The following is a 22,771-nucleotide window of genomic DNA, read 5'->3' on the forward strand; positions in this document are numbered from 1 at the left end:
TTACGACAATCATCTTTTGCGCTCTGAAAAATAGGTACAGTCGACGTGACTAGATTTCGACATAATCTTGCTCATCGGGGATCTTTCTGACCACTGCGGACCAAATTATGAGTTAGTACAGCTGCGCAGTAATCTGTGTTTATTATTTCATTTTTGGGCTGCAGTTGTAAACCTTAAGAACATTCAAACCTTGTGTTAAATACATTGTGATATTATATTTGTAAAATAAAACCCCTATTGCTTAAATGGGGTTTGATATTGTGTAGTTGGAATTGACTATAATAGATTCAATAGTCCAGGACTAGAACATATTTGATCAAAGCATTTGCGAAGTAGAGTTCTGTTTTTGGGATGTAAACAATGGTGTCTTCGTTGTTGGTTTGCATGATGCTCCATTAATGTTATATATTTATAGCATATACGAAGTTTGGACTTGAGCTACTCAAGTGATTTTATTTGCAGTTAGTCATCGATAGTCGAACGGCTAACATAATAAAAGCATAATAAAAACATAACATGTTTTCTGATTCAGTTATACTACTGTTGTAATACATCTTTTGACATTCTGATTGCCAAAGATGTTTTCTGTGTTACTTGGGCATTCCTATGGTCGCCAAACCCTACGTCTCACCAGCCCACCTTTATACTCCCTACTTTAACGGACTTTTTAACATTCGCCACAGGTAGCTGAACCCAAGCTATCTGTGTCCCTGCTGGCCCTCTCCGTAGCTTAACGGCTGCGGCGGCCACCTGCACATCGCACTGTTGCCGCAGTGCCGTGACGAGCTCTTCCACTTCGGTGATCTCGTCAATGTCTTTGACCTTAAGAGTCACCTCATGTGTCAGAGCCCTCACCTGCACACCCTCACCAAGGACCTCTTCTGCCAGCCTTTTGTAGGTGACGCCCTTGTGTTCCTTCTGGTGCTTCAGCTCCAGGATCATCTCGTCCGTACGAGTACGTCTGATACTGCGCACGTCGGCTCCTAGACCCTCAAGCTTGGCGTCGCTTCGCATCGTCTTCAAGATGTCCGAGTACTTAGACTGTTCCGTCTTGATGACGATAGCGTCGCCTTTCTCGCGCCTGGCACCTGCCCTCCTACGCCTTGGCTTGGCGTCCTGCACTTCTACCTGCGGATTCACCTTCTTCTTCCTCTTCCGCTCTATTTTTGTCCAAGGAGGGTCCTCTCCCTGGATCGCCCTGCTCTGTGGCTGCTGAGGGCCCACCAATGGTCGCAACCCCTTGTTCTCATCATTCCGGGACGGGCCAGCCTTTTCAGGCCCACCCTTCCCAGCTTTCCGGGAACCCTGGCTGGGGTCCGACTTTCCGGCATTACCACCGGCTTTCGGGGTTATTATACGCCTGGCCTTGCGGGCGCCGCCAGACAGCTCCTCACCTGACGGCTGCCTCGCCCGCTTCTGCGAATGCTTGTCACGTTTGTCACGAGCATTCGCTTCCACACTCTTCGGACTACCTGCAAAGGAGAAGGCCTCCGTTTATGTAAACTTCGACGCCTTCTCCTTTGCGGGTTCCGCCGCTGCAGCAGCCAGCAACGCGACCGCGTGCTCCTGCTTGGCCTCATCGACAGACACTCTAAGTCTAAGCAAGGCCGTTTTCAGGTCCTTGCTTATATTCGACTTAGTTGTCGTAAAGTCGATGATTTTGCCAAGCTGGTGCTCAGCAACCTCTAATGCGGGCCGTCCTTTTCCTACTTCTTGGCTGATGGCCCTCAGCAACCACGCTCCGTCCATGACCTCCGCCGGCTGGCTTGCCGTGGAGTGGACAGGAGCTCCCGCGCTTGAGCTACGTAAGCAGCTTCCAGCACCTGACTCCTCACTTCTCCTTGTCGGAGACCTCATCAACCCGCTTCTTGCGAAGGGGTTGATCGCACCACTACTTCCACCTATGTTGATATTTTTAGAATTTTTGCTCATAATGTATTCCCACGAGTTGCACGAGAAAGAATGTCCACCACGCCAGAGCTTTGCATTAACGTGGTAAGGGACAGCTTACTGTGGGGGGTGCCCAGGTACCCCACAGGCTCCGTTAAAGATCGAGCATCTTTTTCACCCCCTCGATCACTCATTCCTCGGCACGGGTCGCTTGACACCTTGAATTGGGGTTAGTAGTCCTATTCTTAGCCGGCAACTACGCGGCGGACTCGCAAGCGGGGGGGGGGGGGTGCGTCAGGCCCCAGGACATCCGTCCCTGCTGCCCCAGCCCTACTAATTCCAACGTAATTCCGTCGATACAGAATCTATCCGTTAGCGCTAGTTCCTTATGTGTTAAGTGTGAATGCATGTAAGTGTTTTAACAATTTTATTCTCCTGCCATTCAAAATGGCCGTTCACATACGGAGTCATATATCTCCTAACAAATACTAATGAGATTATTTCAAACTTATTAATGAGCTAAACATACGAATTCTAATTGGACTATTTATGATTATGTTACCAAAAAACAAGAAAATCAACATAAAATCGATACTTTTATTATGCTATAAATTTTCGAACAGGGCGATACCACTCATCCTGAACAGTAGTATGGTAAGTGGTATTTGCCACTCACTCTCCTCACTTTGCTTGGCTATATAGGGTAAACCACCCGAATGGTAACATTATTAAAGAGACATTCAGCCCTTGGCTGGTTCGTCTCTATAGAGAGAGAGAGAGAGAGAGAGAGAGAGAGAGAGAGAGAGAGAGAGAGAGAGAGAGAGAGAGAGAGAGAGAGAGAGAGAGAGAGAGAGAGAGAGAGAGAGAGAGAGAGAAGGATGAAAGAGACGGGCCTGGGATTGAACCCATTGTAGTGTATGCACATCTCTCTCTCTTCTTGGCGTAACGTCCTCATTGGGACAAAGCCTGCTTCTCAGCTTAGTGTTCTATGAGCACTTCCACAGTTATTAACTGAGAGCTTCCTCTGCCAATGACCATTTTGCATGCGTATATCGTGTGGCAGGCACGAAGATACTCTATGCCCAAGGAAGTCAAGGAAATTTCCTTTACGAAAAGATCCTGGACCGACCGGGAATCGAACCCGTCACCCTCAGCATGGTCATGCTGAATACCCGTGCGTTTACCGCCTCGGCTATATGGGCCCTGCATGTGTATGCACATCACATATCTAAATATTTCAATTGATTTTAAAATTATGCACATCACATACACTACACCCATGACCTTTTGCATACGAATCAGAAGCCGTAACCTCTACACCACCGAGCCCGTTAAAATATTTTCTTATAATAACAGGGGCAAATATTCTAAATAATCTAAAAAAAATCTGATTTTCTGAGAATACGGAAGAACGTAAAAACATGTGATCAATACACTTATTTTTTTCTCATTGCTCGGTGTTTTTTTTTCTACAGAAAATATCCTGTAAATGAAATTAATATTGGATAAACTGTAGAACGAATCAGCTTTACCGAAAAACCTTAAAAGATAACGGACAAAAACATATTTCTTGGCATCTTTAACCAAAATCGACATTTTGTTTACCGAAAATCTGTGAGTTGTTTAGATTCATCGTAGGTTGTTATATTTCAACTGAACTTTCGTATTGCGATGCAAAGCTTTACCGAACTGACAGTAGACTAGATTATTGTGGAGCAGCCATATATTTTTTCTAGTCTCGGGAGTACGAGTGAATCGGAATTCAGTCCGAAAATTAACTGTTTTGCAAAGTTTAACGTGGTTTCCATCGGATCATCGGATCATCGGACCATGACCCAAGGTAAAATATAAATAAAAGTGTTGAAATAAAAAAAAACACTTGAATTGTCTTTATTTTCACTAGGCGAAAGGTGCACCTCCAATGTCGGCAGGCCCGGATTTAAGGGGGGGGGGGCAAAGAGGGCAAGTGCCCCGGGCCCCCGATCAGAGGGGCCCCCGAAAATCTTGAAGTTCCTGTAAACTGTGGTGTAGTTGATCAGTGGGGTGATCTTGATCACTCAATTACCCACGGATATCGACTTTCAAGCAAGTCACCATTCCATTTTTATGTTACGCCATTGGATTGCGAATAATTAAAATAGAATTGTTGCTGCCTTGAAGGTCGATATCCGCGGGTTATTGAGTGATCAAGTTCACCCAGCTGGTCAACTACACCCCAGTTTACGGTACTATATATTTGTTTTCAACGAAATCACACGTAGGGCACTATAACAGACGTATATATTTTATACATGTCCTGTGGTACAGTACTTTTTCGATTATATCACGAATGAAAAAAAAATTCGCGTGATATATTGGAGCGTGATATAATTGAAACATCTTTTTTCCGGAAGCGTTTATTAATCAAAATACACTTGCACACAAAAAAAAAAAATCAAACAAAAACGAACAAAATATCAAACCCGGTAATGGAAGTCTAATATTATATTTTTTCTAATTCTTATATGTAATTACTTTTTAATGTCTCCGTAAATAAGATCAATTAATGAAGGTATTTCTTGCACTTCTACACCATAGTTTTCAACTTCATGGAACGATGTTTCCACATGTTGTCGATTTCTAATCTTTACACAGCAGAATAAAGATAATTGCTAAAATTTATCGTCGAGTACTTAACATTGTCGCGTTACGCTTTGTTGTACCATTGTCTCGAAATGTTAAGGTTCTGTCTTTAATTTCTGATCGTTCGATATGCTGGTTGGCATTGATTGAACAACATATCAATTTTTAAAAGCCCATAAATCCCTTCGGAAGTGAAGTAAAACCGCGGGTCCCGACATGAACGATCCTCTGGTTGAAAAGCTCGTTAATAATAATTAAAATACAAAAAAATGAAACCAAAGTAGATTCTAACGGAAAACACCATTTCTTCTTCTACTTCTGTACGTTCCCAATGGAACTAGGGCTGCCTCTCTTCAACTTAGAGTTCTTTATGTGCTATCACATTTATTAATTGAAGGGCTTTCTTTATCTGCCATTGTATGAATTTGTATATTGTGGGGCAAGTACAATTATACAGGGGATAGACAAAATGATCGGGACAGGCAAAATGTTCACTTTTCCAAAAATGTTCAACTAGCTGTAACTTTTCGAAAAGTGCATCAAATATTCTCAAATTTTCACTGTAAGTTCATCAACTAATTGTGCATCAGTGGACAAAATTTGGAAAAGATCGGGTTATTCTACACAAAATAAAAATGATTCTAGAAGTAGGTTTAATTATCCGATAGCCAACTTTGAGCTGTTATATCTCCGGATTCAATGAACCGAATGCAATGAAATTTTGACCATTTAAGACTTAAATAATGAGATCTGAAAAACGTTTGACACAACTTTAAATTATTAACAAGAGAAAAAGTTATAGCGATTTTATTTATTTATTGATTTTTTAGTAAAATGGTCTATTTTTAATATTCATCCCAATACTTTTTATATTAATTGAAGGCTATGTTGTTACTTTCCTTCAAAACATATTGTAACAAAATTTCCAACGAATCACCCGCGAAGCTCGTACTCCGGCTGAGAAACGAACGTGAATACCACCGCGCGTTTGACTGTATTAAGATTTTCGAATACTTCCGAGAAATAGCGATCACACCGAATACATTATCTTTAACACGTTTATTCCTTTCGGTATTTCATACAGTACTGACTTCTGTCTTGCTCTTCTTGAGCTTCTCCCCTACTGTCAATGCTACAATATTAGTCTTTTAAAGGGCGTATCCGTAACAATATTTATATTAAAAACAATTAGAGGGAATTTAAATAAACTATAATTAGCATCTTGAATTTTGAAACGATGTGGAAGTTTTAGGAAATTCGGTGTTTTTCTAGGAAAATAAACTAATCGTAATAACTTTCTTCCGTATAAAGAATTTTAAGTTGTGACAAAAGTTTTTCAAAGTTCATTATATAAGTCTTAAATAGTCAAAATTTCATTGCATTCAGTTAATTGAATCCGGAGATATAACAGCTCAAAGTTGGCTATCGGATAATAATACCTTTTTTTAAGAATGTTTATAACTTCGTGCAGAATAGCCCGATCTTTTCCAAATGTTGTCCACTGATACACAACTAGTTGATCAACTTACAGTGAAAATTTTAAAATATTTGATGCACGTTTCGAAAAGTTTCAGCGAGTTGAACATTTTTTGAAAAGTAAAAATTTTGCCTGTCCCGATCATTTTGTCTGTCCCCTGTACACAATGCATAGGAAAGTGTAGAAAAGCTCCCGACCGGAATGGGAATTGAACCCGCCATGTAATCCAAAACCTGATTCACAAAGGCTAACTGGAGACCCCTGATGGAAAATGTAACGCGTGGAGTTGACCAATACAGACCGGACTCGATGCAGAGCAAAGCATGGGAATGTGACTCTAGATAATCGAATCCTGTGTCCGGCCTGTCACCAATGGCACCATAATCGTATACTAATATGCATCATATCTTACTTATGACGTTTCATGTATCCTATATAGTTTGGAATATGTGCTTAGCAATATTTGTATCGATTATGATAGCGTGATATAATTGAAAAAAAAAAAAAAAAATAGCGTGCTAAAATCGAGTGTGATATAATGGAGCGTCATTAAATAGAATCGTGACAAAATCGAAAAACCACTGTAATCAATTATCTAGCAAATCTCCAGAAGTTGGAATGGAGTACAGTAAAAGTATCCCAGCTCAAAGAAGGACACACGGAATTAAAATGCATTTTAAAAATAGTTGCAGTAGGTTTACTAGAAATGATGTCATTTAAGATTTCAATTAATTTTCATTTTAGATTTCAATCAATTCAGTTTATTGAATCATCTGGATACTCTTGAAGAAATGCTAGTCAGTTAAATGCAAGGTTAAATGCATAATAAGTCAAATACAAAAAAGTGACTTTTTAGTGGAAAATATGTTTTGTATTAACAGCTGCTTTAAAAAGTGTCCTCCTTTTTATACAAATCTCCTCCTTTTTCAACCGAATTTGGTCTAAATGTCCTCCTTCGCTTGTTTTCCATATGGTCACCCTACCTATGTGCGTTATGGCCGCAATTCCCCAACTGTTTATAAATCGGACGCATGCTGCCAAAGATTTCGACTTGAACATACCGGATTTTTCGTTCAGGGATTAGATTCTGCATCGGGGTTTTCTTTTGATTTGTAATGAACTGAATATAAAATTGCTATAGTTTCATTTGATGTTACTGTTCTTAATCAATTGCTCAATGCAAATTTTAGCTTTGTTTGAGTGCGATTTTTTTTAACCTTTGGCTAGCTAGCAACTGATGCTTATTTCTCTATATCACGTTCTGAAGAAATTTTACTCAGAACAGAGATATACCAACAGTTATTTAATGATCCCGATCAACATCTTTGTCATCTGCTTACAAAATGTGAAGTTTACTCTATCTGGTCATATTATGAAGAATTGTGTGCATGCTTAGCGTAGAAACACAAGCGCATGCGTTTTGAATCTGAAAATAGCCCGGGTTTGTCTTTTCCCTCGATATTTGCGGTGGGAAAAGCTGCGAACTTTTCGATTATATTACGAAAATACTGTATTAGACACATTCTACCGTGACGTTAAAACGTTTTCACTCCTTTTCGGTCAGATTTTAAACTATAACTCAAAAATTCGACCGTAAATCCTCAAATATTATTGCATATTCGGATTCCTTGTAAAAATAAGTATGAACTGTTGAACAGTCAGTTTCCATAGAAAAAGTATGTTAAAAATGGGAATGAGTAGCGTGAAGTTACAACGTTGTAACGTCACGCTTCAAGTTCCCATTTTTAACACACTTTTCCTATGAAATCTTACTGTTCAACAGTTCATACTTATTTTTACAAGGTACTACTTATTGGAAATTCAACAACGAATACGAATACGCAAAAATATTTGAGGGTTTACGGTCGAATGTACGAGTTATAGTGAAAGTATTTCCAATTACAAACATATGTGTGCATCCATTTTGTATCAATATTTGAATAAATATATTTCAGCCTTTGAAGCCTTAGTTGAAGTTCAAAACTAAATAAATAGAAAATGTCAATATAGCAATATTCTTTTTACGAAAACACATTCGATTATATTTTTATGTGCTATTGATAGATCGCCCATACTCTGAGACCTTTTCGTTATTACTGTATGATACTAGTTTATCCTATTTAATGTTTAAGTATACTTTAATGTTTTAGACATTTTTCAATAATATCTTCTGGTGGCGAATTTGTCTTCAATGTAAAGTTACGTATTATTCCATATAATAATAAATGATGTTTACCGGATGCATCATAACTGAATCGACCAAAAACAATTCAACTTTGTCTAAATGGCTGTGTTAACTTCGACAGTGTACCTAATAACGACTACACGAGTTTACCAAACAAATAAACACAAGGTCTTTAACTTTGTTGTTTCATTTAATTTTATCTTGTTCCATTGAAAACTTTACATGGGAACACCGTCAAGAGAGAAGCTTTCCGCTCATATTATATATGACTCGCTCTTACTCTCTATCTCTCGTATTGTGCTAGAAATAACTTTTTAGCTGCAACTTGTGAGCTCAGTATATTTTTGCTTTACTTTCTTTAGTCTCTTTTATTTTTCATTTTGACTCTACAGTTTGTCAAAATTATTGCAGTCAATACGTCCCAACCATTTTTTTGTGCGTTTTAACTTCTCATAGAGTAATAGCAATATGGATATTTGAAATTCTACATAAAGTTGCGCTATCGACAAAAAAATACAGTGTTAAATTTATTAAAAACATAAATAATTATGTGAATAATATCGATTTGAACCAGTTTTAGTGAATGAAGATGAAAATTGTCAATGTGTAAAGGCTCTCATATTACGTGCTTAGAAAGAACATAGAGTGAAACAAGATTGAAAATAAGTGATACATATGAATCAGCGTGCGACGACACTTTCGAAAAATCCTCGTAACGTTGCTTTCGCTTTCCTATCACAAAGCATAAGGCCGCGAAATACTGAAATTATAATGAATGAAAACGTGTTTCCCTATCGCGTGTTTTCTGAGTTTTCAAACATTTCTGGTGACGAGAACTAATAGAAATGGTTTTAACGAAATGTTTTAGCTCTTAACATCGGGAAGAAATCAAAATGCGAATAAATAAGTGGTCAAAATAATTACTTGATATATTGATATGTGCACCGTTAATTACAAATATATTTTAAATTTTCAATTTTATTGCGGATCGAGTGCTTAATTTGTGGAAATCTGGATTGCTTTCGATATATATTTTTTTTATATTCCTGGTTATTACAGTTGTAAATTGATTCATCATCTATGAATATATGAATATATGAAATTAAGTTACGAATAATTTTGGTGACAAGCGACGAATATTAGTGACAATGTCGTGGTACCAAGAAGAAGAAGATGAAGATTACCTCCTTTATTCACCTGCTTTGTTGGCACGAAGGGCTTCTGAAAGTTGGATTGATACACCACCTATTGAGGTAAATAATAAGCGTAATATGGATACTCTGGGTATTGTCCGGCAATTTTGTTCTATTCGTCATGGGGGGTTTTTGTCGTCAAAATTTCCTGTTTTCATTGGCGTAGCTAGCTTTTTCTTTTTTCTCACTCTCTCTCTCCTAAGCGAACACGAGAAAGAGAAGGATGGAAGAGGGGGTACAAGGCCCTCTCTCGCATCCCGCTCTTTCTGGTGCTTGTCTAGGAGAGTGAGTGAGAAAAAAGAAAAAGGTAGCTACGCCAATGCCTGTTTTATAACGGGTGGCAAATAAAATTTTGAATTTTACGCGCTCTTTACGCTTCAGGACGCGCGCTAGATTGATCCTTAGATTTTACCGCACCCGCGCTGTATACGGAAAATTTTGGCCCTAGAAATTTTAAAATTGTAATGTGAAATTAGAGTCGTTTACAAAATTTCTTAACAAATCCAATGAGTTAAATTTTAAAATTGTTTGGGTATTTGTAGGAATTAAACGGCTACGCAGTCTTCAAAACGGAAAACGAAGTTTATTGTTTGCCCGACGTTTCGACACTGGGGTTTTGTGTCATCTTCAGGGGTAACTAATTGTTCGTTTTTGGTCTTATGTTTCGTCTAACTGTAACTGTCTGGTTGTTTTGTTGTTGGTACATGACAATTTTCGTTTGTCTAGTTTTGCAACGGACAGTCCGTTGCAAAACTAGACAAACGAAAATTGTCATGTACCAACAACAAAACAACCAGACAGTTACAGTTAGACGAAACATAAGACCAAAAACGAACAATTAGTTACCCCTGAAGATGACACAAAACCCCAGTGTCGAAACGTCGGGCAAACAATAAACTTCGTTTTCCGTTTTGAAGACTGCGTAGCCGTTTAATTCCTACAGTAAACTTCTCAGTCGATCCGCCAAGAGTTTGGGTATTTTTTTTATCAAATATATATATTATTCATAACCCCTGGGATTCACTATAAGAAAGTGATTCATATTGTGTAAGTGTATTTGATTAGATCATCTATACGTGTGAGTGTAAAGCCTGGAACACATAGCGTCCGTTCCGTCGAGGTTTGCGTTTTTTGACAGTTTCCCCATGGAAAATGTGTCAAACTACTGTCAAGCACACGCAAACGTATGCATTGTGTGGGGCACTTAAGTATTTTAGTATATTTAAGGAGAAACATCAGAGGATACAAATATGGCTGCTACAATGGCCGACTTGGTCCCCTACTCACGTTTTCAAGAGCACCAATCTTGAAATTTCGTAAACAAATGAGTTCAATTTGTAAAAGCTGCCTCTTTTTGCTAGTGAGCAAAGCCAGGATAAACAAGTGCGGCTCGGTCCGATGCTTTGTTCGTCAGATTTGTGCTTCTAAAGTTTGTATGCAAAATTGTAATGGGATTTCCTGATATTTCACCTTAAACACCAACGTTGGGAATGACGTAGCAAGCATATTTTGTCACTCCAGACCTTTTTGTTTCCGGGAAGGGGCGCAGGCATTTATACTGTATCCTGGCTAACAAGCCTAGGCTTAAGCCCCATTGATCGTTCTCTGAAACGATAAGAAACACGTTATGAGGATGGGAAAGGATAGTAAGAAAGGAATGATATCTATTTGTCGAGATTCCAGCGACTCACCGACGCTCTCGTAAATAGAAAAGAGATGGATTTTTGTACGGGAATTATCTAGATCTAGAGTTTAGTATGATTAAACTATGCGACTGAATTATTATGAAATTAATACTTGTTACCCTTAAAACTCTCTTTAGAGGTGCTCACTCTCCCTCAGGGTCGGCTTCTGACGAGGAACGCTGATCAAGAAAGCAAAACGCACGGTCTCCTACTCTACACTACTATTTATTCGGGCACTCTACTTACAATTGTGTATGTGTGGGTGGGGGTGTGGGGGGGGGTCTACGTTGGTCGGCCGGAGGTGGATCGGGGAAATCAAGCAACGGTGAGTGGGACACACGCAGAACTCGATGTACACAGAGCAACGAGTAACTTTCACGCAGCGACCGAAAAGACAAAAGAATTTTCACGCAGATTTGTGTATTACCGGATCAGCACATTTTTTGTGTTGATCCAGTCATACACAAATCTGCGTGAAAAATCCTTTGTCTTTTTGCTCGCTGCGTGAAAGTTACTCGTGCGCTGTGTTGCCCTTCGGCGAAGGGCGGTGTGTTGGGAACTCGACCACGTGGACGAACAATCGGTGGATCGTTCCTCTAAAGGGTCTCTCATTAAGCACGAACGACCAGGGGTGAGCTCCGGTGACATAGGACTCACAAGCTCGGGAGGTTTGCAGGCCGAGGGATTTGTGGGGCCAGAGGGTCGTCCGGTCACTCCTTCGGTTGACTGGCCCGGGCTCTACCTAGGCGGGACGGGAGCGGCTGTTCCAGAAGGTTGATGCTCAGCGATTCTCCAGATAGCGGAGGATTGTACAAATAATCCAAATGGATTTCACAAAATAATCCGAATGTGTCCTGTCCGCCAAATGTAGGATGAGTGTTATTGGAATCTGCTACCGGCTCCAGGCACTCTGATTCTCCTTCTAGTTAACAATCTTGTAACACTTTCCACTTCATAAACTCCTCGTCCACTATAGACTTATAACAAAACTTGGCTTTACGAGGTAACCACTTTGGCGGTTGGCGTGGAAAAGAACCTCAAGATGGCTTCGGACCGGTAGCAGACCTCCTCAATCCTATTCTTCCCAAAATGTCCTTTTATTTCCCTTTCTTGATTCCGTTTTTTGTGTAGAGTGTGTATGCAAAGTGTATGTATTTTTACAATGGGTGTTCAATTTGACCATTTCAATCTGGAGTTCTAATAATAGTATTAATAATTTGGTCCCATTGGATTTCGTGACTGATGTCACTTCTGACTCATGCTGAATAGCAGTATGGAAGAGTTCCACTGCTCCTATGTATTGAGCACATGTTTGTGTAACGTTGACGTTGGTTTTCCCTATCAGCTAGAGCCTCTCTTATAGGGTAAAGGGCCTTAACTGTAACATACTGCATATGTATACGATACACGCTATGTCTGAACCAACAGATTATAAAAATTGAATGTACATCGGGTTTTTTCCATAAAACATCAGTATTCAAGCTATATTTTCATTTGCAGAAGGTTTCAAAATATTCTATCGGGGAAATTTTGATTTTTTCATCTTTTTGACCGTTTTTCATACAAATTTGCTTGAAATCCTCATTTTCGGTCAATTTCTCTCCCATACAAAATGTATGGAAAAATTTTCACCGATAGAATATTTTAATACCTTCTGCAAATGAAAATATAGCTTGAATACTGATGTTTTATGGAAAGAAACCCGATGTACATTCAATTTTTATAATCTGTTGGTTCAGACATAGCGTGCGATACTCATCGTGTACAAAAGAAAATCTTTTCAACCAGTGTACAGGGGGTGCCCAAAATGTTTGGGATATGCAACATTTTTTTCTCTCACAAAAAAGTTCAAAACGCAGTAACTTTTCATAGAGTGCATCAAAAATTCTCAAATTTAAACTGTTTTTTAACCTACTATATATGCATCATTGGTACAACTTTGAGCTCAATTGGTTAATCTTTCGCGAAGCTAGAATCGTTCTCGTGAAATACTATTTTGAGACAACTAATTTTTGAACTGTCATGTCTCGGAAACCAGTAAACCGAATTTAATGAACTTTTGAACGTTTACCAACAACACATTAATGTTTCTCATGTCATTAAAACATAGGTACTTTTTGAACGTTGAAAAAAGTTATCATGAATTAAAACTCTTTTGGATCTTTCTCGAAAAAATGAAATTTTTTTTTATCAATGTCATTAAATTTTATTGTTAAAATCCAAAGATTTTCTGCTTCTGTTCTGAAGATATCTCTGATAAGATATATTAGAGCCGATTTGGATTGAAAGAATAACACATTTAATGATTTTTGTATGATATTGTAAATTTGACTTATTTTTTTCTATATGGGTCAAAATGTCAAACCGGTATAACTTTATTCATCGTGAGAAAATATTACATTTTATAGCGTCGTATAGTTTCAATATATTGTTGATAAACGTTAAAAATTTTATTCAATTCCGTTTACTGGTTTCCGAGATATGACAGTTCAAAAATTAGTTGTCTATAAAATAGTATTTTTCTAGAACTGTTCAACTTTGCGATAGATTAACTGATCGAGCTCAAATTTGTACCAATGATGCACATATAATAGATGAACAAACAGTCAAAATTTGAGAAATTTTGATGCGATCTATGAAAAGTTACATCACCTTGAACATTTTTGTGAGTGAAAAAAAAAAGTTGCCTATCCCAATCATTTTGGCCATCCCCTGTATATCCAACCGGGTTATAGTGGATAGACCCAAAAAAATCTTTTAATCAATTATTCTCAAATCAAAGAATAAAGCACAGACAAACGGACGAACACTTTTCGTTAAATTCCATCGCCCTTTTTACAGTACCATCATTTGGTGCAAATGTTTCACGATACACTGCGTTGTGCAATATCGTCAACAGAAGGCGCTAGTGTGAAACGTCAAACGCAAAGAAAAACGCAGAGCGCGCCTCTGATTGTGAAAGCCGGAACTATGAAGATTTGAAATGATTGTTAAAAGCGAAGGTGATGAAAATTTCGCAAGTGTTACGTCTGTTTGTCTGTGAATAAAGTTTACCCGCCTGGAAGCTATTATTAAACATAAATGAAAACATTTTATGTTGAATATTGTTGTCCGAGCAATTATTTTCTATTGGTTATCAAGGATACAGTGCCGATTTATACTATTCAACCATGCTTAATTTTACCATGCCTAAACATAGTAATAATGATTATTTTTTCAATATTGGGTAGTTACTATGTTTCTCTTAAAATTACCATGATTTGACAACCAAGTGTATAGTAACCAGTACTGTTCAACGTGGTTATCCTGATTACGCCAATTGTGTTTATGTTTAATTTGTTGTAAAGTGTGCACGATAAGATAGGTGTAGTTATTCAGGAACAATTTTAATGAATTTAAATAACGCCAACCGATTCTGTTTATCAGGATCTGCTGCTGCAAGCAGTGTTGTCACATTTTTATCTGTAACGAAGGCTTAAAAATCTTTTTCATCTGTACCAGACATTCGAAAAATCTGTACCCAAAATCTGTACCAAATTTGACCTGTAATATAGAAGAAAGAGTGTCAAATCTTTGCTCAACTGTGAAAAAAATGACGATTTCGGTTAACTGTTCCCAATTTTTAGCTTCATAACACAATAATATCGTACACTCAATGAAATAAACTTAAAACTTTCATAAGGCCTAACTTATTAAACGACCTTTAAGGCTTTTTACAGCGTCATCGGCATCGGCAGCCATGTTGAATATCTGAGTCGATATTTCAAAGTGAATTCTCCGCCACCACAGCGAACATTCGTATGAAAAAGTATCATCCTATTTGCTCACTCACAGTGATTGCGATGATACTTTTTCTGCTGCGTTGTTGCAGAATTGACAGTTTTTTATCACTTCAAAAACGCGAGGCAAACAATCATTGAAAAGCAAAAAGTCAATGATTCGTTTGAAAGCTGAGTGATGCATCATGACACCTTAAACAATTCATAATTATTAGGATGAATTTCATAAGGTCGCTCTATGACGCAAAATCGTCTCACAGCTTGGCCACAGACAAACAGACGTAACACCTTGAACGATTTTTATGAAAATCCATCGCCCAGTTCACACTACCATCACCTGGTGGAAAAGTTGCACGAATCACTGTGTTGTGCAAAATCGTCAACAGAAGGCGCTAGTGTGAAACGTCAAACGCATAGAAAAACGATGCGCGCGCCTCTGGTTGTGAAAGCCACAACTATGAAAATTTAAAATGATCGTTGAAAGCGTGGTCGATGGAAATTTCGCAAGTGTTACGTCTGTTTGACTGTGGCTTGGCTTTTATATATGTTTAGCAACACGATATTCTCAAGCGTTGGTAGCCGTGTGGATTAAACACGGGCACAGTGATGCCGACATTCATGGATCGAATCCAGTCTCTGCCATTTTAGGATTGATTTGCTTTTTTCATAAGTCTATCTTATGAAATTTGTCATAACAAGCACGATCGTTTTTCATAAGGTGTTCTTATGACATCCATAATTTTTACTTATAGCAAAAAGCATAAGGTATTTTGATGAATTTCGTTAGTTTTTTCGCTGAGTGTAATTTAAAATAATGCTATTTAATATTTTAATACTTTTGAGCATGAGCTTCGTAGTTGCTACTCCGTTACTGACCAGAACAGTCAACGTTGCACAGGGAACCAAAAGGATGGGGGCTGGGTGAAGCTTTCCATCCTCAATGTGCAATTTTGAAGGTTCAAAACTTTTGTCAGTACCGGCGCCGGCCACGTCCTTACGGTCATCGGGGAAGGGAAGGAACGTTAGTGTGACATCCGTTGCTACTAGAGACCGTATGTACCTCCGCATCCCCACGGTTGTCACAGGAAGGATGTTTGTTACAAAAGAACTGAAGGAATAGAAAATTACATAGATCTGGATTCACATTGGTAAGTGATGTGAGCTATGCAACCCTTGATATGATTTAGTCGACTTTAGTCAATTTAGCCGACTGTCGGAAGGATACAATAATTTTATTGTATGTTTGTGTATTCAATTTAATTATATACCGGGTATGAATAATTTTTCAACTCGTAATAACGCACGTTCCAAGATTATCGATTCTCAGTCAAAAATAACTGTGTGAAATTTCGTTTAGTGTTGCTGCCAATGCTGAAAAACCGAAACCCGTGCCATAGCTTTACGAGAAAGCTGGAAACTAAATAACTAAAATCGTTGCTTTTGAGTTTCACTTATGTTCTTGTATTAATTTTTTTTCGCGTTCCCATGTTAATAAGATTGCGGATAATAAAACCGTTGTACATATTTATTATCCGTCGAATGTTCGCAACGCGTAATGTGGGGGCCCTTTATATAGAGTATGTATTTTTGCCCATACAACATGGAACAAAAATCCAAAAATAATAATCATTCCTTCAAAAATGTATAAAAATGTCGAATTCGTTTATTTGCACCGCCTGCACTGCTTTGCCACCGAGTGTAACAAACTTGCACCGAAACCGTTCGTTTATTCGCAGGTAATGTTCTGTTTTGACACTCGATTGGCACCGGTGCAAGAAAATGCTACACCCAGGTTGAGCTCGGTGCAGCAGGTACAAAGCTAGTTTTACAAATACACCCAAGTAACCACGGCGTTGAAGCCTTATTGCATGCAAATATACGGTGTATTTAGAGCATGCTGTATTTATAAATACACCGTATATCTGCATGCAATAAGGCTTCAGCGCCGTGGTTACTTGGGCATGCACATCGCTGAACTTGTATCGTGGTTTTGTTTTGGTAGGAATGATATAGGAATGATGATTTTAACTTTGACTTTAAGGACAAACGTCTTGAACTCCCGCTTCAACAGTGCGTCAGAACTTCAGACGCACAAATCTCAAGAAGCAAGCTTCAAACAACAGTGAATTTCATTATTCTGTTCTTGCTCACTTGTAATAAGCTTAAAATAAAAAGATCAGGTGCGCTGGTTTTGTTTATGAAGAGATTTGTGCCCTCGAAATCGTGAGTGGGTCCCACAGTCGGCCATTGTGGCGGCCATTCTGGGATTCTAACAAGTGTCCTTAACCACGGTGTTGAAGTCTTATTGCATACAGATATAGGGTGTATTTAGAGCAATCATTACTTTACACGCAAACTTAAGGTTGATTAAAAGTGGAAATGGGCAACACAAGTTTACAAAATAAAATGAAAGTCGTAAACTTCTGTCTACGACCAAAATTTTTGAAGCACAATTTAGTGCTGATTTCGAAACCGACCTTCAAAAAATTTAAAGTAGAACAGTTTTTGAACTTTAGCACAATATCGAGTTTTACAAATTTTCAAAATATGTAATTTACTAAAATTCAAATATATTGCGTTTTGTTCAACCAATTTTTAATCTTTTTCCATAAATTGAAAGCTGAATACAATACCATTCGATCATCTGAATACAGGTTTTGCGTCAGATTGATGAAATTCAAGATATTGACGATTTTTAGGGACAATCTTCTTAAATTTTAGCAAAATTCCCAAAATTTTTTGAAGAAATGTATTTTTTTAATAAGAAAAAATCAACTTAAAAATTCTTTCTCGACGTTTATTTGACATATCATATGTAGGCGAGTTACAGTAAAAATTTCAGCTCAATCGGAGCATTGGTTACGAATAATGACATGTTTGAAGTGAGCGACTTTGCTTAAAAATAGAACAAAAATCGATTTCAAATCATCAACCTTGTATGGAAAGTCGAAAAAATTTCCACTCTACTGTAATTTTTTTCTTTCGCGTTTTCGAACTCAGGGCATGATTCTACACCAAAAACAATCATCAGCTTACCGAGTTCAAAAATGCTGTAAACTAGTGCAATTATAGAATCAAATTACGATTATACTGGTATAATCTTAAATCAGTCGCATAATTGCCATTTCCACTTTAAATCAACCTTAAGTGTTCATGCAAAGTAATGATTACTCTAAATGCACCAATTATCTGCATGCAGTAAGGCTTCAGAACCGTGGTTACTTGGGGATTTTACTGCATTATTTCTTAGCTTTTTGGCAGGCGTTTTGGTTAAATTAATTTAAACCAGATTGTTGGCCACTGCGGCCGCAATTTTCAAAATTTCAATATTTTACTGAATGAGATTGCCGAGATTTATGAATAATCATTGTTTTTATAATAGGGGTTTTCCCTCAGACGTCATCTATTGAGTATGAAAAATTCAGAGTCAATTTGTAAAATGTTTGTCAAAAATAAATAGTATTTGATAAAACCTACTGAAGTATTTTTTTTTAATTACGTAAAGAAGGTTTCGCCTTACGGCTTTCATACTTCCTCTATTTAACCCTTATGTGGCCGGCAGGGTACCCGGGTACCCAGCGCCCATTTAAAAAGCACGCTGTAGAAAAAAGCAAAAAGTTTGTCGGCCACATAACGGTTAAAAATATTGAATTTTCGTAGTACCGTCGTTGGGGGTGAGAATGGGTCAAAAAACGATACTCAAAGATTGTTTGTTAAATAATAAATGCAATTGAAGTCGGAATGACTTTTTATTTGGTATGTATACTCTTCTATGTGGTTATGATAGTTTAGCAAGAAAGTATCACATTATATGAATTGCTTACTAAACTAAAAATGGTTGAAAATTAACCCAATCTCACCCCTTAGAGGGGGTGAGAGTGGGTCAAAGTATTCGAAGTCACCTATCTAAGAATATAAGTTAATTTTATTGATCATATCTTGTAAACCTACTTGAAATACAATGTAACCATGACGAATAAAAGCTTAGGTAATTTTAAAAGATGATTAATCCACCTAAAAGGGCTAATACAACCGAAAAAATGGTTGAAATTTGATAAAATAACGTTTGTATGTTGTATCGCCATTTTAAGCCTCCATAATCATCTCCATTTAAAGTTTCAACCTCCTTGAGAGGAGGGGAGGGTTACAATGGGGAAGGGGCGCATTGAAAGATTGTTTTGAAAAAAACATGATATTTTTAGTATACTGCATAAGAAATGTTTGACCAAACCCTCCGTTATAAACTCTAATGTACATCATTGGCCTCTATATTGCCAAAGCAAATTACTCCATCTCAAGATGGAAGGTCGTTCAAATATTATGTTACACAGCATTTCACATTATGAGACCCTCTTCCGCAGTACCATTTAAACGGATTTTTAAATAAATTCTGTATGAGTCCCAACACAACGGCAGACTTATTCTTCTTTTTTTTAAGTATTTTTGTGTATTTTATGAATGATCATCATATGGCACTCTTAATTCATAAAGTTCAAGTTGAATACTCAATAAGCAATCTCGTATGCCGCAATTCGACGTTCGTTCGCTTTCCGACATTGTGCTATGTTACCGGTTTAATAGCCCCGGTATTTTCTGGATCCCACTACCGTCTGGTAGTTTCACGATATTTCCCAAAAATTTCGTACGGGCGGTTTAGTGTGATTTTGGAGGCAAAGTGAAAAAGCCGCTTTTTTCATTCGGACCGGCCGGCCGCGTCGACGTCGTCGTCAATTTGAATGTGCACATCGTCGTACCTGTGTGTAGTTTTAGCGGTTCAGTGTGATTTCGGAGAAGAGCAGCACATACGCATTGAACACTTCGAAGGATGTTTATTGGTGAGCTCGTTCCATTTTATCATAATAATTAATGCTAAAGGACGTATACAATTCTGCTCTGATTTTTGTGTATTCATCTAACAAATACATATTGAAAAGTTCGTCACGTCATGTGTCGGCGCTAGTTCCCAACGCACATTCAGTTGATAATAAATATGTTTCTTTCATTTTTTGCATTTACACAAAAATTTGAATGGTTCGTCATCTTCGGTGTCGATATTTGTAATATTTTAGTCAAAATGAATAAATGTTTTGACTAAAGTAAAGGTTGCATGAATCACATCACTTACAAAAATGAATCCAAATCATGTGACTCTCCCCCTCCCCACTAACAAAAACTCCTTCCCGTGACAGTCGTGGAGAAGATGAGGTGATCTCGGTCTCTATTAGCAACGTACGTCACACTAACATTCCTTCCCTCCCTCGATGACCGTAAAGACGTGGCCGGCGCCGTTATTGACTAATAAAGTTTGGAATTCTCAAACTGTGCACATTGAGACGGTAGTTACTCCCAAGCTCCGTTTGTTAGTTCCTTGTGCAATTTCGATTGTTCTGGTCAATCACGGAGTAGCAACTACGAATTGTACGGTCATCTATGCTCATGCTCATGCTCATTTCCCAAAAATTTCAGAAATGAATGGAGAAGAAGATCGCTTTTCCCAAGTATCCACGGTGCTGAAGCCTTATTGCATGCAGGTATAAGGTGTATTTAGAGCAATCATTATTTTACATGTACACTTTCGGTTGATTTAAAGTTGAAATGGCAATTATGCGACTGAATTAAGATTATACCAGTATAATCTTTATTTCATTCTATAATTGCCCATTTCCGCTTTAAATCAACCTTAAGTTTGCATGTAAAGTAAAGATTGCTCTAAATACATCGTATATCTGCATGCAAAAAGGCTTCAGCACCGTGGTTACTTGGGTTAAGTCTATTTTGCAGTACACTAAAGATTAGCTGATGATTACGCATGGGTTTATTGTTATAAATGATTTTAGGCACTAAATGTATTTTTTTTTTCCTTCTAAACCATAGGGGGATAAATCTGCTCATCAGACACCCTAACAGGAAGGTTAGGGTAGTGTGGGGATGAGGCCGTCTTCTACAATGCCGGTAGAAGCCCGGACTACTCTCTCCTCGACCCACTAAAACACATTCCTATGGTCGCCAAACCCTACGATTCTCCGGAACCACCAAGAAGGTATTGCTTCAGAGAGGGGCTAGTGCATATCGCACCCTCAAGGTTAGCTGCCGTAGCCTAGCAGCAACGAACATCGATGACTCGCTCTGGAGAGTCCATCACGATAGCATGCTGGCGCTTAGCCAGTTTCCCGAGTGGTCCTCGCCACTCCCTTTGTCCTCGGAAGGCGGGCAGGGGCAACCCCGCCCGCGCCCTACTGCTGAGCGGACATCAAGAACTGATGCCCACGTGCAACCCGATCTGACCTGCCCGCAAAGGAAGGGTATCACTACCCTTCAGGCCCTATCAGATGCACCCGTAGGTTGCAGACAGCAGGATCTCACCTACCCCGACCCTTGCCGGGGACCCCTTTCCAACCGCGGGCTCAGATCCAACCCAGTAGACTGACGCCACGACAGCACCGCTACCGGGACTTCCTCTCCGCGGCCACTTAATCGCTGTAAGGGTCGATCTCGACCGCAGGGCACCGGTATGACCTACGAAGCCGACTTCGAACCCCTGGACCACCTCTTGTACTGCATCTGGACTAGCTATTCTCCGAGTCCACGCGCCACCTCCTTTGTAGCTCCCAGACGATATGGGTGATAGCCGTTGAAACGGCATTCCAGCTAATCTCATCCCTACACATTCTCTGGACCAAGTTGTCCGGAGTTGTGTCCTCCCCGCATGTGGCAAGCATGCGGTCACGCATTGTGCGAAAACGCGGGCACACGAACAAAACGTGTTCCGCCGTTTCCTCTAAACCATTGCACACTGGGCATTCGGGAGAATCCGCATGCCCGAAACGGTGTAGATACTGTCGGAAGCAACCATGACCTGTAAGGACCTGTGTCAGGTGGAATGAAACTTCCCCATGGCGCCTATTAATCCAACTATCTACCCTCGGTATCAACCTATGGGTCCACCTTCCTTTGGTGGAACTGCCCCACGCGCGCTGCCATTTGACCATAGAGGCCATCCTGACAGTCTTGCGTATGCCTCTTGTGCCGCGCATTTCGAAGCACTCCATATCCTCACTGATAGGAATGCTGATGGGCACCATACCAGTAATGACACAGAGAGCGTCGTGTGACACGGTACGGTACGCGCTTGCAACCCTCAGACACATAAGCCTGTAAGTACTTTCCAGCTTCCGTCGGTAGCATTCAGTACTTAGCGCGGTACCCCACGCCGGGCCGCCATACCTAAGTATGGACGTAGCAACACTAGCCAGAAGCTTGCGCTTACTGGCGTACACCGCTGAGCTATTGGACATCATCCGGGACAGTGCCGCAATAGCTGTGGAGGCTCTTTTACAGGCATAATCGACGTGGCTACCGAAGGTAAGCTTATCGTCGATCATCACGCCCAAGTGCTTGACAGAGCGCTTCGACAGGATAGTGCACTCTCCTACACTGATCTCCGTCTGCTGCGCCGACTGCATGTTGTTCACGTCCGTCACCTCTGTCTTGTGGTGAGCCAGCTCCAGTTTTCTGGACCGCATCCACGCCTCCACAACCTTGATCGAGTGGTCGGTAGTCAACTTCACCTCCTCGATCGGTTCACCGTAGACTTCGAGCGTAATATCGTCGGCAAATCCAATGATCACCACTCCCACTGGGTACTCTAACCTCAACACCTCGTCGTACATGACATTCCATAACACCGGACCCAGGATGGAACCTTGCGGGACTCCTGAGGTTATGTGAAAGCACTTCCGACCCACCTCCGTGTCGTAAACTAGTACGCGATTCTGGAAGTAGCTTCCGAGAATCTTGTACAAGTACTCCGGTATCCCCAGACGCAGGAGCGCATCGGCAATAGCAGCCCAACTGTCGCTATTAAATGCATTCCTTACATCCAGAGTCACTACCCCGCAGAAGCGAATTCCCCTCCTCTTAGGCTCGAGTGTTTTCTCGGC

General features: G+C 39.5%; 1 protein-coding gene across 12 annotated transcripts in view; it reads left to right on the top strand.

Annotated features, from left to right (window-relative positions):
* The window catches only part of LOC109421801 (junctophilin-1), a 134,191-nt gene that overhangs the window by 98,607 nt on the left and 12,813 nt on the right, over positions 1-22,771 (top strand). Inside the window, exons 1-2 of one of the 12 annotated variants that reach the window (XM_019696496.3) lie at positions 8,477-8,609; positions 9,234-9,427. The exons of 9 other annotated variants lie outside the window; for them this stretch is intronic. In XM_019696496.3, the coding sequence (XP_019552041.1) occupies positions 9,323-9,427 (105 nt within the window). In that variant the 5' untranslated portion in view covers positions 8,477-8,609; positions 9,234-9,322. Of the gene's footprint in view, positions 1-8,476; positions 9,428-22,771 lie in introns of those variants that run through there. 2 more of the 12 variants (XM_019696485.3, XM_019696482.3) reach the window with 2 other exon arrangements.

Source organism: Aedes albopictus, chromosome 2, assembly GCF_035046485.1.
Source record: "Aedes albopictus strain Foshan chromosome 2, AalbF5, whole genome shotgun sequence".
Classification (NCBI taxonomy): Eukaryota; Metazoa; Arthropoda; class Insecta; order Diptera; family Culicidae; genus Aedes; species Aedes albopictus.